At 36.1% G+C, this 14,407-nt stretch overlaps 1 protein-coding gene across 1 annotated transcript in view; it reads left to right on the top strand.

Annotated features, from left to right (window-relative positions):
- PPM1E (protein phosphatase, Mg2+/Mn2+ dependent 1E) overlaps nucleotides 1-14,407 on the top strand; it is a 125,034-nt gene that overhangs the window by 97,235 nt on the left and 13,392 nt on the right. The window contains exons 2-4 of the mRNA XM_016123070.2: nucleotides 4,380-4,498; nucleotides 10,227-10,426; nucleotides 13,465-13,653. Coding sequence (XP_015978556.1) covers nucleotides 4,380-4,498; nucleotides 10,227-10,426; nucleotides 13,465-13,653 — 508 coding nt within the window. The remainder of the gene's footprint in view (nucleotides 1-4,379; nucleotides 4,499-10,226; nucleotides 10,427-13,464; nucleotides 13,654-14,407) is intronic.

Here is a 14,407-nt window from a genome sequence, read left to right as displayed (position 1 = left end):
AAAAACCTAGTGAATGAGAGAAGATATTCACTACAATACATCTGACAAGGGGTTAATATCCAAAATATATAGGGAATTCATACAGCTTAACATCAAAACAAAACAAAAAAACTCCAACAATCTAATTAAAAAATGAGCAGAGGACCTGAATAGACTTTTCCCAAAGAAGATATACAGATAGCCAATGGACCTATGAAAAGATGCTCAATATTACTAATCATTAGGGAAATGCAAATAAAAACCATAATGAGATATCACCTCACACCTGTCAAAATGGCCATCATCAATAAATCAACAAATAATGTGTTTGTGAGGATATGGAAAAAAGGGAGCCCTTGTGCCCTGTTGGTGGGATTGCATACTGCAGCCCCTATGGAAAACAGTATGGAGATTCCACAAAAAAACCTCAAAAATGGATGTATCAAATAATCTAGCAATTGTACTTCTGGGTATTTATTCAAAGAAATCCAAAACACTAATTTGAAAAGCTATATGCACCTCTGTGTTTATTGCAGCATTATTTACAATATGGAAGCAACCTAAGCGTCCATCAATAGACAAATGGATAAAGAAGTTGTGATACGTAAATGCAATGGAATATTAGTCATAAAAAGAAAATCTTGTCTTTTGCAACTCCATGGATGGACCGAGACAGTATTATGCAAAATGAAATAAGTCGGAGAAAGACAAATATTGTATTCTACTTATATGTAGAATCTAAAAAAAAAACAAAACAGAAACAAACTCATATTTACAGAGAACAAATTAATGGTCTCCAGACAGGAGGGAGGTTGAGGGGGATGGTTGAAAAGGTAAAAGTGATTAAGAAGTACAAATTGCCAGTTATAAAAATAGTCATTGGGATGTAAAGTATTGCATAGACAATATAGTCGATATTGTAATAAGTACATATGGTATCAGGTGGGTACTAGACTTATCAGGGTGATCATTTTGCAAGGTATATAGATATCTAATCACTATGTTGTACACCTGAGACTAAGATAATATTGTAAACCAACCATTATTGGAAAATAAATAAAAAAGAAACTTAAAAATATATATGTGTATATACCTACACACACACACACACACACACACACACACACACACACACACAGTAACAAGGACCTGTATGTAATAATTCTGCAAGCACTATAGGTGTAAGTAATGCTCAGGATTCTTCTATGACTTGGCCCCATTATGAACTCAAAAAAAAAAAATCAGTAATCATCTAGAGCATAAGAAATGAATATACTCCATTTTGAAGATTTTTTTCTCTATGCTGATCCACTAATTATATTTGTAGAATTCCCATAATGATCATCTTAGTTCATTTGAGCTGCCGTAACAAATGACCATAGCCTGGATCACTTACAAATTATAGAAATGTATTTCTCACAGTTCTGGAGGCTGGGATGTCTAAGATTAAGGCACTGGTGGATTTTGTGTCCAGTAAGGGCATGCTTCGTGACTGTCTTCTCCTGCTGTCTTCACTTGGTGCAAGAGGCGACCACACTTTTATAAGGGCGCTAATTTCATTCATGGGGGCTCCACCCTCACGACCCAATCACCTTCCAAAGGTTCTACCTCCAAATACCATCACATTGGGGGTTAGAATTTCAACATAATGAATTTGGGAAAGTGGGGTGTAAACTTTCAACCTATAACAATGATTGAATATCTGCTTCATCCTTAAATACTGTTCCCAGATATACTGCATGGCTTTTTAAATGTATAATTTGGGGAAAGAACTGATCTAAAATAAAACAAAAGAATTTGTATAAAAAAATGACAAGTACTGAACTGTTGAAGGTCGTTAGAATGTTGTATTTTTATAATTCAGAATCTTCTACCAAGCATGTTTTAGGCTGTGGTTATTTTTGAAATGGAAGTGAAGAGTCAAGATTGACCTTGCCCAGATAAATATTTTGAGGATAAAGATGACACCAGCCAATGTGGGTAGCAGGGAGGCACAGTCAGAACATTCAAGAATCAGAGTTTTATGAATTTTGTGTATGTGTGTCTTGAAGAATACCTATTGTTAGCTTAAAGCATAACCTTGTGCTTTGTTTAGAGCTCAGTTTATGAAGCTTATAGAGCCTGATTTTTGCTTTACAATACATAATACTGAGAGAGTCAGTATACACAGAAATTCAAATATGCATTCATTAGCATAAATAGCTTTAAGTGGAATGTTTTATTTATGTGATGAAACTTAAAAATTAAAACTAAATGGACCCTTAATGATATTTCTACATTGTCCAAAGGTATTTATGCATATAGTTTATACATGACTTAGACATAAACTAGATAAGGATTTTATTTTTATCCATGACTATATAAAGTCTGTAGTTCGATATTTAAAATAAATGTGAAAGTAACAAGTTGGTATGAAAACACATTTTCTTTTGTTCTCAGGCTATGAATTATTTGAGGGTAGGAATAGTAAGCACCTCAGATATATCTGTGATATATAAATAGTAAAGTCTCCTTCTTGAACTATATTTGAGGAGCCTGACAAGACTAATTTGACAGTAAAATATCCAGTCCCCCAAATGACTGCAAAAGTTAAAAAGTTTCTAATCAAACTTTACTTCCACGATGTTCTCATTAACATTCGTAACCCCATTTCTCCAAATTGCCATGAGTGTTGGCCCTCCTCTGATATTTGCCATGTAATACATTTGCCTAACTTTAAAATCTTCTGTATCAGGATCTTTCAAGCATTGAATGAGAAATGATGGAAAAAAAAAAAAAAGCAGATTGCTATGTTATTATCATGTTAGTCACTCCTGGTAATTCTCTTTAAAATGACAAGCTTTAATGACAAGCTTTTATTCGAGTCGTATCAAATATTCTCTGATGTGACTGTGTTTTAAAATATATTTGCAATTCTGATTTTTTAGAAACAATCACTTTCAATTCAGAGTCAAAACCGTAAGAACTTGTTCTGCTAAGTGTTACAGCTCTCTGACATGTAGGAATAGCTGACGTGGGTGCGGCGTCTAGCTTGATGTTTTATGTCTAGCTATTAGTCAGTTAATCCTCCTCCTTACTTCACTTGAAAATATTTTCATTCCGTATGACAAAAAGTAAAAAATTACATTAACTGTGACTAAAAATGTATCGCAGATGACACATTGAGACTAATATTTCTTGCCTTATACTAGGGTTTTTATAGTCTTACCTTTGGTGAACCTAGGTCCAGATAGTTTAATAATTACAGAAAATAATTTTTTTTGAACTCTAGGAACAAGTTTACAGTAAAGGTTTTCAGATAATTTTTAATATAAATTTTAAAACAAAAGGGCCCGAGTAAATATTTTAACTATCTAGTAAAAGTCTACTTAGGCAAGATATTTGGATGTGTCCAGTTAAAGCAAAGCATAATTGAAAGGAAAAGACAAGCAGTATTGACAGAGTTTAGGTCTATGAAGGAAATTTTTGACTCATAAGAAAAAATTCAGTTAACTTAGCACAAAAGGATAAGTGGTAATACTGTTTATAAAACATTTGGATTTCAGAGAATGCCATCAATTTATTCCGTAATTTTAAAGAGCAAAAATGTGTTTTTGGCTTTCAAAAATGTGTTTCATCATAATCGGGATTCAGCTGACCTCTGTTCCATGAGGTCCGAGGCCTCAGCTGGAAGATTCAAGCTGAGGACCAGTATCATCTGAAGGCCTGTGCCGCTACATGTCAGGCAGTTGATGAGAGCTGTTGACCGGGAGCCTCAGTGCACATGCGCATGAGCCCGTCCATGTCCCTAGGGGAAGAGGGGAAGGAAAGGGAAGGAGGAAGAGAACGCCGGGGGCAGAGGTCGTGTAGTTTTTTATGACCAAACCTCAGAAGTCACACAGCATCACTTTTGTCACTTTTTTTTTTTTTTTAAATCAAAGTCTCAGTCACATTCAAGGAAGAGACCAGAGTATATGGGACCAGAAATATTGCGGTGGCCCATTTCGCTGCCTGAGATATTCTCCCCCAATATCCCACCCCCACATAACCGAGGCTTTCTCACCCTTTAAGGTATGGCTTTCCTGACAATTCTGAGTAGGTGCCCTCTCTCTTATTCTGTCACCGTGTGCCATTTGTTTCCTTCATAAAACCTGTCCCAATTTTAAGTGAATCCTACTTGTTTACTTATCATCTGTCTCCCTAACCAGATCGTATGCCCCACCTGGTCAAGGGTTAGGTCTGTAGTATTCACCAGTTTATATACTCAGCGCTCAGGCAGGGTGCCTAGCACATGACATGCTCTCAATAAATATATACCGAGTATTGTTTAAAGGTATAATTTTGTTTTGCAATGTAATAACAATGTTGATTGTATTGTTTCCTAATTCTTACTGAAACGGCCTTTTATTTTTCTCTTTCAGTAACTGCCCCTCCTTTTTGGCTGCTGCTTTAGCCAGAGCCACATCCGATGAAGTCCTTCAGAGTGATCTTTCTGCACATTACATCCCGAAGGAGACGGATGGCACAGAAGGGACTGTGGGTGAGTGTACCTTTCTACATCACTTGTTTGAAAATATGAAAATCTAGCCATGTGTAATAATCCACAGAAAATGTCTACAAAATACTGAATCACACTATGTTTGCCATTGGTTGATTTTTATGGTGGTAGCAAGAGAAAAAAAAAATGCAAAAAAAAAAAAAAAACCTTTTTTCAAACTAATCAATAAAGGAGGGAAAAAAGAGAAAAAAAGTACAGGTATATTTTGAAAATAGAAGAACGTAATTGGAACAAGAGATGATCGTACAGGATATTAAATAAGATCTAGATAAATGGAAAGAGTAAAGGGAGAAATGTGAAGACTACAGAAAAGGCGAGCGAGTGAGAGCAGAGAGAGTTTGAGCAAAACCTCTTCAAAATTTTTGGCTTACCTTGAAGAATCCAATTTACCAAATCAGATAAAAACTCAAGAAATTAGTTGTAACAAAACTTCTCATTAATTATATTAAATTTTATATCAACAAAACTTCTCATTAATTATATTAAATTTTATATCAACCAATAACTCTTTTTGAGTTATGCAAATTATGAGGCTTTATTAAGAAAAACACATTTATTAATGTATTAGACTTACATATATTTGATAGGCTCTAAAGAAATACTGATTTTTGTAAAAATTAGGGAATTACTACTCAAAATTGTTAAGAAATTTTAATATTTCATTCTATTTGTTCTATTTTAAGTATTTGCCTTTAACTATAGTACATAAGGAGCAAAGCATATATTAATCAGAGTAGCTAGATTCCAGAGACTGTGAGGCAGATATAAGTAAACATTCCTGTTCTTCCTCTATCTCTCTAGATCATTTTTGACAGAAAATTGGCAAGGAAAGAACTCCTCTGCTTGTTTTTACTGAGGGTAATTGATTCACTTGGAACCAAATTGTTCCAGAGTCAAGTTGGATGGAATTCCTGCTACAAAGCAATAGTCTTTCCTCTGGTACTGATGCATGAAGTAAAAGCCCTGTAATGAAAAGATGAGGGAGATTAAATTCTTTCACTGCAGCCAGGCTGATGGCTGACTCAGCTTCAGCTCAGCACAGTGACATTAACGACTGATGAGTAATTTACAGCTGTGAGGGGGTGGACTACTACTTTGAACAATTTTCTCTTTTTCACACCCTTTTTAATTTTATTTTTTCATTTCAAGAAGCAATTATTTATACACTAATGTTCTACACCACTCCCTGCATTAGGCCACTTAATGTAGCAAGATTGAAGTGTTGCCCTACATGCATACCTTGGAAGAATTTTCTGACCCCCCTCCCCCCCCCGTAAGTTAGCAAAAATGAAATGAAGGATTTTTCTTTGGGCAGATATCATTGGTTATTCTGATTTTCTATTTTTCCGAGAGATAACCCAGTAGTGTCTCCATGCCACTGCTGTGATTCAGAATGATCTGTTATAATTCTAGACAATTTGCAAGTCTTTAATCTATTTAACCCAAATCACTCAGTGTGAATTGGAGAATCTCTATGGGGCATATTGTATTTCTCCATATGTCAGAATGGGAACTGGGCATGTTGAATAAGGCCTACTGCCACTGTCTTAAAGGCACTGAAGTCCCCACTGAAATGTCTTTTGTCTCTCCTTTCAGTTATTTCCAAAAACAGTCTTTAAAAAAAATCCTTAACTTAAAGTTCTTTTCACGTTCATATCATCTCTAATAGAATGTTTGCTAAATAACCTTGCATTTCTGTTGGAACAAATTTAGTTTAGCAGGTATTAACTAACTCCTATCTAGACAACTTAAAATCAATTTGAAATATCCCAATGTAAAAATTAAAAAGGAGGGGAAAATGATCATTGATAGAGAGAAAATTAAAAGAATCTTTAAAACTTTGTATGAATAAATTTGAAATCTGGGTATTTTCTAGAAAAACAAAGAAGAAAGAGATTGAGAAGATTGTTAAGTAGCTGTCTTTCCAAAAGTACAAGAAGGCGATTCTACAGGTGAACAATTTCAGACAATCCAAGACAATTTCAGTGCTTTTTAAAATGAATTATTCAGTTGCATAGAGAAAGAAGGAAAATTAGCACAGCATGACACTGATTTTCCTAAGATAAAATTAAAAAATGAAATGAGATCAATCTTAGTAATCAATATTAAATATATTAAGTACAATATTTGTACATTTTGGGTACAACAGTTAATTCACTTGATGAGAATTTTATTGAGGGCCTACTATATACTTAGCACTAGGGAAACAGCAGTAAACAAAACAAAAATATTAGGAAGTCTAGTAGCATAATTTATATCTTAAATAGGTCAAAAGAAAAAAAAAAAGGAATAATCTCTAAAGATGCCCAAAGAAACATTTGATAAAATTCAATATCCATCCCTAAATTTAAAAAATATACTTAATAAAGTAGAACTAGATGGATACCTCTTGGACAAAATTTGGCTCAACCCAAAATCTAACATTTATGCTTGACGTACATGCTCAAGGGCTTTTTGGTTACAAGTGACCACTAACACAATTCAAACTGGCTTCAGCAAAACAGAATTTATTGCCTACTCTTCAAGGTAAGGAAGTGCTACACAGCTAGATTCTAGGCTTCACATAATGTCACCAGAACTTGACATTTCTCCAACTCTCAGCTATACTATCTTTCATTTTGATTTTATTTTCAGGCTCCACGCGGTGGCAAATTGGCTGCGAGGAGTGCTGGGTCTTCACCTGCCCAGGTTCAAATCGAGAAGAAAAATAAGAGTAACTTTACTCAGTTACTCTTACATAAGTCACAGATTTACTCTAATCAGCCCAGCTTGGATTATTTTCCATTTCTGAACCAATCACTATGGCCAGAGGGATGTGATTCTCTCATTAGCTAGACTTGAATTACATGTTTTTATCACTAGATGCACATGAACTGAGAGTAAAGAAGGAATGTTCCTGGTAAAAAGAGGAATGTTTGCTAGGTGGCAGGTAACACATTAAAGCAAAGTTCTGACTCAAAATACCAAATAAAAATAAAATAACGAGGAATTAAATTCATTAAGGAATATGAAGGGCCTATGTTAAAAAAACCTCTACTGAGCAATATAAAAAGGATTTAAATTAGACTATATAACTTGTTCTTGGATAAGACTCAGTATGTAAAAGGTGTCATTTTTTGTTTTCTAAATTACTCTATAAATTCAATGTTACCTGAAACACAGTGACAACCAATTTCCCCCCTAAAACCTGGCAAAATAATTAGAAAGTTCATCTGGAAGGATAAACACTTTAAAGTGACATCTTTTAAAATTAAAAATAATAGGAAAACTGGTCCTCCTGATATTATGTATAATGTTACAGTAATTTTAAAAGAATGGCATCATTCTAGATATAGATGGAGAGATCAGTGAAGCAGAATAGATGATCAAGAAGCATGTATTTTAATATTTTAGGAATTAATTTATATAGGTTTGCATATTCATTATTCAGTAAACATGTAATGAAACCTGCTGTCTGCTAGATACTGTACTATGACTAATGAAGGAAAATTAAGAACAGTCTCTACCTGCAATCTAATTTAGGAAATGTAGAGCATGGGTGTTAGAGTCAGGTATACCTGGGATTGAGAAGGGCTTTACTTGTTTGTGAAATGTTCCAGAGACATAGAACGTAGAAAATACCTTCAAAATGTTATCTACTGTTATAAAATGTGGTAATAGCTATAATAGATGGTGTGAACAAAGTGTAATGGGAACACTAGGGAAGGAGAAACTGGGACGGGTAAGGACACATCCAGTGGTTTCCTAAATATTAGTGGAAGCTGATATTACTTCCCCTAACCAAGTTAATCTGTCTGTACCAGCACTGTCCAATAGACAGCACAGTGGCAGAAATGTTCTCTACCTGTTTTCCAATATGGTAGCCATTGGCCATATGTATTTATTGAGCACTTGAAATATAGCTAATGTGACAAAAAAAAAACAAAACTGAACTTTTATTTAATTTAAATAGCCACATGTAGCTAGGAAGCTGCCTTTTTGAATAGTCCAGGTCTATATAATAAGAGTAATATACAAACCAAAGAATGACATAATGGTTCAAATGATTATCCAGGAATCTGGAAGCCATCATGATAGTTAGTATCAATTATTTGTTCTACCCCATCCCATTCTCCCCCAAAGTTTCAGAATTCACTTGTTTTTGCAATCCTCTGTTGTGACTGTCAAATGCAGATCCAGGGACTGTCCCGCTGCAGAGACCTTATGGGTTGGAATGATGCATACAGATAAACTGCTGGCTGCAAGAGCGCCTCTAGCAACTGGTGCTTAAAAATATATATAGGAATTGCTCAAAACAGTCAAAATGTTGGGTTTTCTATTGGCCTCAGTTTTCCTCTTATACACATCTCCTCAGGTTTTATTTGCTTTTTGAACTTCTTTTTCAAATATACCCTTGATTTTTGGTTACATAAAAATGTCAAGGGGACCAAGCCACAAAACATGGTTTACCACCCTGTACTATGATAATGAGAACAAGAACCTTGAGATCTTATTTCTAAACACAGTCATTTAAAAAAGAATTTTGAACAAGGAAACAGGTAAATGTAGTCACAGATTAAGGCAATGGCAGGGCGAGGAATATCAGACAAGAAGCTAAGTTCCCAGTGCATTCTAGAACAGGTAATCTCTCTTGAGATTTGTGTTCTAGATCAGAGGAGGCATTTCCCATCTGGCTCCCATTTTTTCAGGCTGTCAAACTATATCTGATTTAGTAAAGTTAAAAAAAAAAAAAGAGTGAGAGAATGCTGAAATTTTTTTTTACCTGGGATGTAGGAGGAACCTTTAAAATACTGGCTTGAGAAAACCTAATCTCCCCTTGGTTATTTCAATAGCTGCAGCTTGAGTAGAGATGATCAATCTTGTCAATACTATATTCAGTGTTGCTTAAAAGGCTTTCATGCCTGTCCATCCTTGAGGGATGCAAGTTAGCCTCAGAAGTCAGCTAGCCTACTCCACTTAATAGGTCAAGTAGCAGACTTTATAGTCTAGGATAAAGAATCTTCTGATTGCTATCTCTTTTTCTGTCCACGGTACACACATATATGAACAGAAATTTAAGTTCTTTTTCCTTAGAGATACATAAAACTCTTAACTCATCTGTTCAACTATGAATACATCAAATAACAGAAATATGTAATTTAGTTCTGAATTATGATCAGTTACAGGACAGAAAAGTTGGGGAATTGGGAGGAGGTAAAGGAAGTGGCTAGAAAGAAAGTGAGACAAAGACAAATGGTAATTCTTCTTATTATTCCTGTAGTTTGTAAATAAATAATCTGTTTCCATAGGCTTTTCATATTCCAGTTAGCTGGATAACCACTGCTCATATTTCAGTCATTCATCTAAGCACATGTGGGGTTTGGCATGGCAGCCAAGAAAAAGCGAACCAGTGCTCTGAACTAGATGGCAGTGGCCTGAGCCCTTCGCAGGCAAGAATAAATCCAACCTAGGAAGAGATCCAGCCCTGACCAGAGGTTTTTCTCCTTACAACATAAGGATTATCTTAGTGGCAGCTGCTGGCTGATGATTTTCTACTAGAAAGGTTGTCGTTTTCTCTCTTCGGAAGCAACATTTCTCTTGAGAAAAGGGGAATTTCTTGTATTAAGGAGGAGCTTGACTAATGTGACCTATTTCTGTCTTTACCAATCAGGCAAGTGAAAAGCAGTTTTTACAAGGCTCTTCCTTGGGGGTTTTTCTGCGTTTCTTTCAGAGATTGAGACAGTGAAATTGGCCCGCTCCGTCTTCAGCAAACTACACGAGATTTGCTGCAGCTGGGTGAAAGACTTCCCTCTCCGCAGGAGACCCCAGCTCTATTATGAGACATCAATCCACGCCATCAAAAACATGCGCAGGAAAATGGAGGACAAACATGTCTGCATTCCCGACTTTAATATGCTCTTCAACCTAGAGGTAAAGGGCACTTCTGAAGAGTCAACGAGATTTAAAAAACAAAACAAACATCTTCATTCATGGTCTTGCTTTCTAACAGAACTTCTAATATAACAGTATCTCCGATAGGTTAGAATGAGACTGAGGGCAAAGCGGCACAAACCTGCTCTCACTGGACAATAGAAAAGGAACTCGTTTATGCTGTTTTGAATAGGTAATGCGTTCACATGGCTTAGAATTGGAAAATCAGGTCTCTCTCTCATCGTTGTTTCTCAGTTCCCTCCACGAAGGCAAGGGAATTACCAGTTTCTTGTGTAACCTTCCAGAGCTATTCTGTAAACATACAAGCAGAAAAAGGAAACATACCTCAGTAAAGCCGTTTTTTTTTTTTTTAAAGGAAACTATTTTGATAGTATAATCTATCAAGTTTATTAAGTTCCCACATTAGTATGCTGGTGAAGAAACACAAACAAACAGAATGAGACTGAGATAGTTTTCTGATTTCATGTGGTTTTCTTTTTTAAATCTTGGTTTCTGAAATAGGAAAGTAGCTGGGATTGCATTTCATGAATCTCTGTGACTGACAAATTGGATCATATGAGCCTTGTCAACTTAATAACCATTTTCCTATCTTCCTCTTTTCTTTCTATTAAATGTATTATGTTAATGCAAACAGAGGTAGGTTGTTTCTTTTGCCTGTCACTTGCCTCTTTACTCAAGTCCGTAACTTAGACATTACAATGCAATAATTTCTACAAAGCACGATATTTCCTTCTTGCAGCAACCCAATTTAAATTTTAGCTGACCGTCAAGGTCTGATAAGCAGTGATGGTGGGTTGGTAATGGGAGCTTATGTTACCAAGATAGATCAGGCGATGTCTTTGTTTCCATGCCCAAGCACGCATAACCCGAAAGGCTGTTACGTGATAAACAATGCTTATATCACTACATCAACTTGAAGATTATACTCAGGTTTGAGGCGTGATTGCTATTTGTTGACTTGGTTTTCATTTTGCCTCGAAATCAGTCCAAACTCCTAACTCAGAAAGGAGCACCTTGCTATAGTGAAACAGGCTTTGATGGCAATTCGACAACACATAGGTAGAACCTTGTAAATTTTCACACCCCTCGATCTGGTAATTTCACTTTTAATTTTTATATTACAAGGGACAGAAATGCAGAAAAGTCTTACATACATGTTTTGTTTGACATTAATATTTAATACAACATTGTCAATAAAAATTGGAAACAATCTAAATCATTACGTATAGGGAAAACTCATATGCTCATAAGATATATAGTACATGTCCATTTAAAGTTATGCCTTCGAGTAATACTTAATGCCATGGGGGAAATGCCAATGACATGATAAATGACAAAAAGCCAGATATAAAATTCTACATATGATCCTAATTTTATTTAAAAATGTATATGTATAGAAAAAGGCTAGTTATCTGTGGATGGTGGGATTATAGATTTACTTTCCACTTATTTATTATTAGTCGAAACATACATACAGGAAGAATATTGGTATTTTTGTTAAAAAGCTATACTAAGTATTTAGAGATCCATTTGGCCCCCTTCTATTTCCTCTGAGGCTGTATTAAGAAATCTCCCCACCGATCTCACATTGTTTAGCTATATTCTCATGACCCCATAAAGCTATTATTGGCCCCTTTTTTGTGATAATTCCACAACTCATTCATCATGTAAAAACTACTTGTAGATGCTGTTTTTAAGTTTTACCCTTATTCCTGCCAATTCTTTAAAAATGAGTACTACGGTAATGGTAGCAATTCTACATGTCAGGAGTTTTTTTTTTTCTTCTAGATAATTCTGTTTAATCGGTTAATCTTCGATGGCATTATAGATGATGCTGATTAAATTGCTGAATTAACTAGTTGTAATATCTATATTAAATATAGATTTCATAATATTTGGGTGCTATCATTACTCTGTGGATATTTATATGTGGTACTTTAAAAGATCTTTTTCAAAGCAAATGTACCTGTTGTTTTAGTAATCCTTCCCAATCCCCATGAGGCAGCACCTTATTCCTCCCCTAACAGATGAGAAAGCGAGCACAAGAAAATTATGTGATTTACTTTGAATGACAGGACCTGGACTCATCCAAGCTGCTAGAGCCCAAGGAATGTCAAAGACTGACAGACGAAAGTCAATACATACTGTTGCCTAAAGGGAGTTCAGGACTCAGAGTTCAGTGAGCTATAGATCTCCTGAGTGAGCAAAATCTGAGATTTAAACACTTGAGCTGAAGATGAAGCAGCAAACTACTTAACGGTTTTCATGTGATCTTGTGACTAGGCTTCCTTTGTCAGGACAAAGCACAGGTTTGGAAGACTACCCTCTGGCAGTGATTTTATCACTTGAAGCAGTGGGTGGGCAAGGGAAATACGAAGCTAAGTCTTGGATTAAGAGACAAGGTAAAGTGGTTACAGGGCATGTGGACATCTGATATGGTTCAAATTTGGCTAACCAGTTTAGGCTGTGCTATTTATGGTCAGTTAATGTGACCACTAATGATTTATAAAGGAGATATTATAGAAGTATGTGTACGCTTTCATTATCTCTGTGTATTTTAAACAACCTAACATAATTGGCCTTATGCTAGGAGGCCAATTGTTTTCTATTGTTCTCAGTTTCTAATTTAAAATACTTTTTTGGAAAAAATACTCAATCCAGAAGGGCTTTTGTTCAATTCCTCATCATTTCTTTTCTCCCCCTCCCCTCAAAACTGTAGCAGCAGTTCTGAAGCAAATGTATGTGGGCGGTTTCCATGGCACAAGACAGTAACTTCGCAGAGAGGGCGCTTCAGCCCGAGCTAATTGGGCATGATGTGTTCCAGTGTTCTGGTGTGCGAACACAGATGCCCTAACAGTGCAGGTATTTTAGCAGCTGATCAGGCATGTCAGGAAAGGGAAACATTTAGTCTCGTTATCTGGGTGACAAATGCAGTGGAGGAGGATGGGCAGCAATGCAGGGGGTCGGCGCACTTGAACCATGCTATACCCAACTCCCTTGACTGTTTCTGTTGACAGGACCAGGAAGAACAAGCTTACTTTGCAGTGTTTGATGGCCATGGAGGAGTGGACGCTGCCATTTATGCCTCCATTCACCTGCACGTTAACTTAGTACGCCAGGAGATGTTCCCCCACGACCCTGCTGAGGCCCTGTGCCGGGCCTTCCGGGTCACCGATGAGCGGTTTGTGCAGAAAGCAGCGAGGGAGGTATGCCGTTTCCTCCTAAATTCTAGCCATGAATGCACTTTGCTGAGCTCACCTTGGTCTGTGGTTAAAGGGCTATTTCGGATTTTCTCTTTTGAGGCAGGCATTATTTAAAGTTCTCTCCCAAACTGTATTCTTGACCCATAGTACTGGATTCTGTTGTAGTTCTAATTCTCTCTTCGGGAAGAGTTTAGTGGGGGTGCTGTGATGTACTGTATAGAAACTCCCAAGCTATAATTTTCTGGAAAGGCAATCAATCCATTGCTGGATATGGCAGGTGAGTTTATCCTTCTTCACCACTGCATGTCAGGTTCATACCAGGACCATTTCTCTAAGCAGACTTTCGCTGATAAAATCTGGATATGGTGATTAAAAATGGTCTAAAAAAGAAACAGAAGCTGGGATTACTCCCATACATTTGGTTCTAAATGGGTTGGCAGTGTTTCGTTATGTGTCTCTTGAGGGAAAATTTGCTTGGAGAGAGTGAATCCTTAGATGATCCTTGAACTGATTTTCTCTTAACAGGAAGAAAAGTCAGAGCTCATGTCCTAATTTCTTAAGGTTAATCAGACTTAAGGTTTTTACTCTGAATGAATGACAGGGGCTCTATATTAAGATCTAGAAGTAAAAATTTTAATCAAATTAATCTAATTCTGGATATCAGTATTACATAATTAAGCATAGTGCTCTATGATTTCTAACTGGGAGCCATTAGAAAGAGAATAATTTTTAATTTTTAAAAGTAATTATAGAATTA

The sequence above is a fragment of the Rousettus aegyptiacus genome, unplaced genomic scaffold (genome assembly GCF_014176215.1).
Source record: "Rousettus aegyptiacus isolate mRouAeg1 unplaced genomic scaffold, mRouAeg1.p scaffold_m13_p_6, whole genome shotgun sequence".
Taxonomy (NCBI): Eukaryota; Metazoa; Chordata; class Mammalia; order Chiroptera; family Pteropodidae; genus Rousettus; species Rousettus aegyptiacus.
The sequence above is the reverse complement of the archived record's forward strand: the minus strand, read 5'-3'. Positions and strand labels throughout refer to the sequence as shown.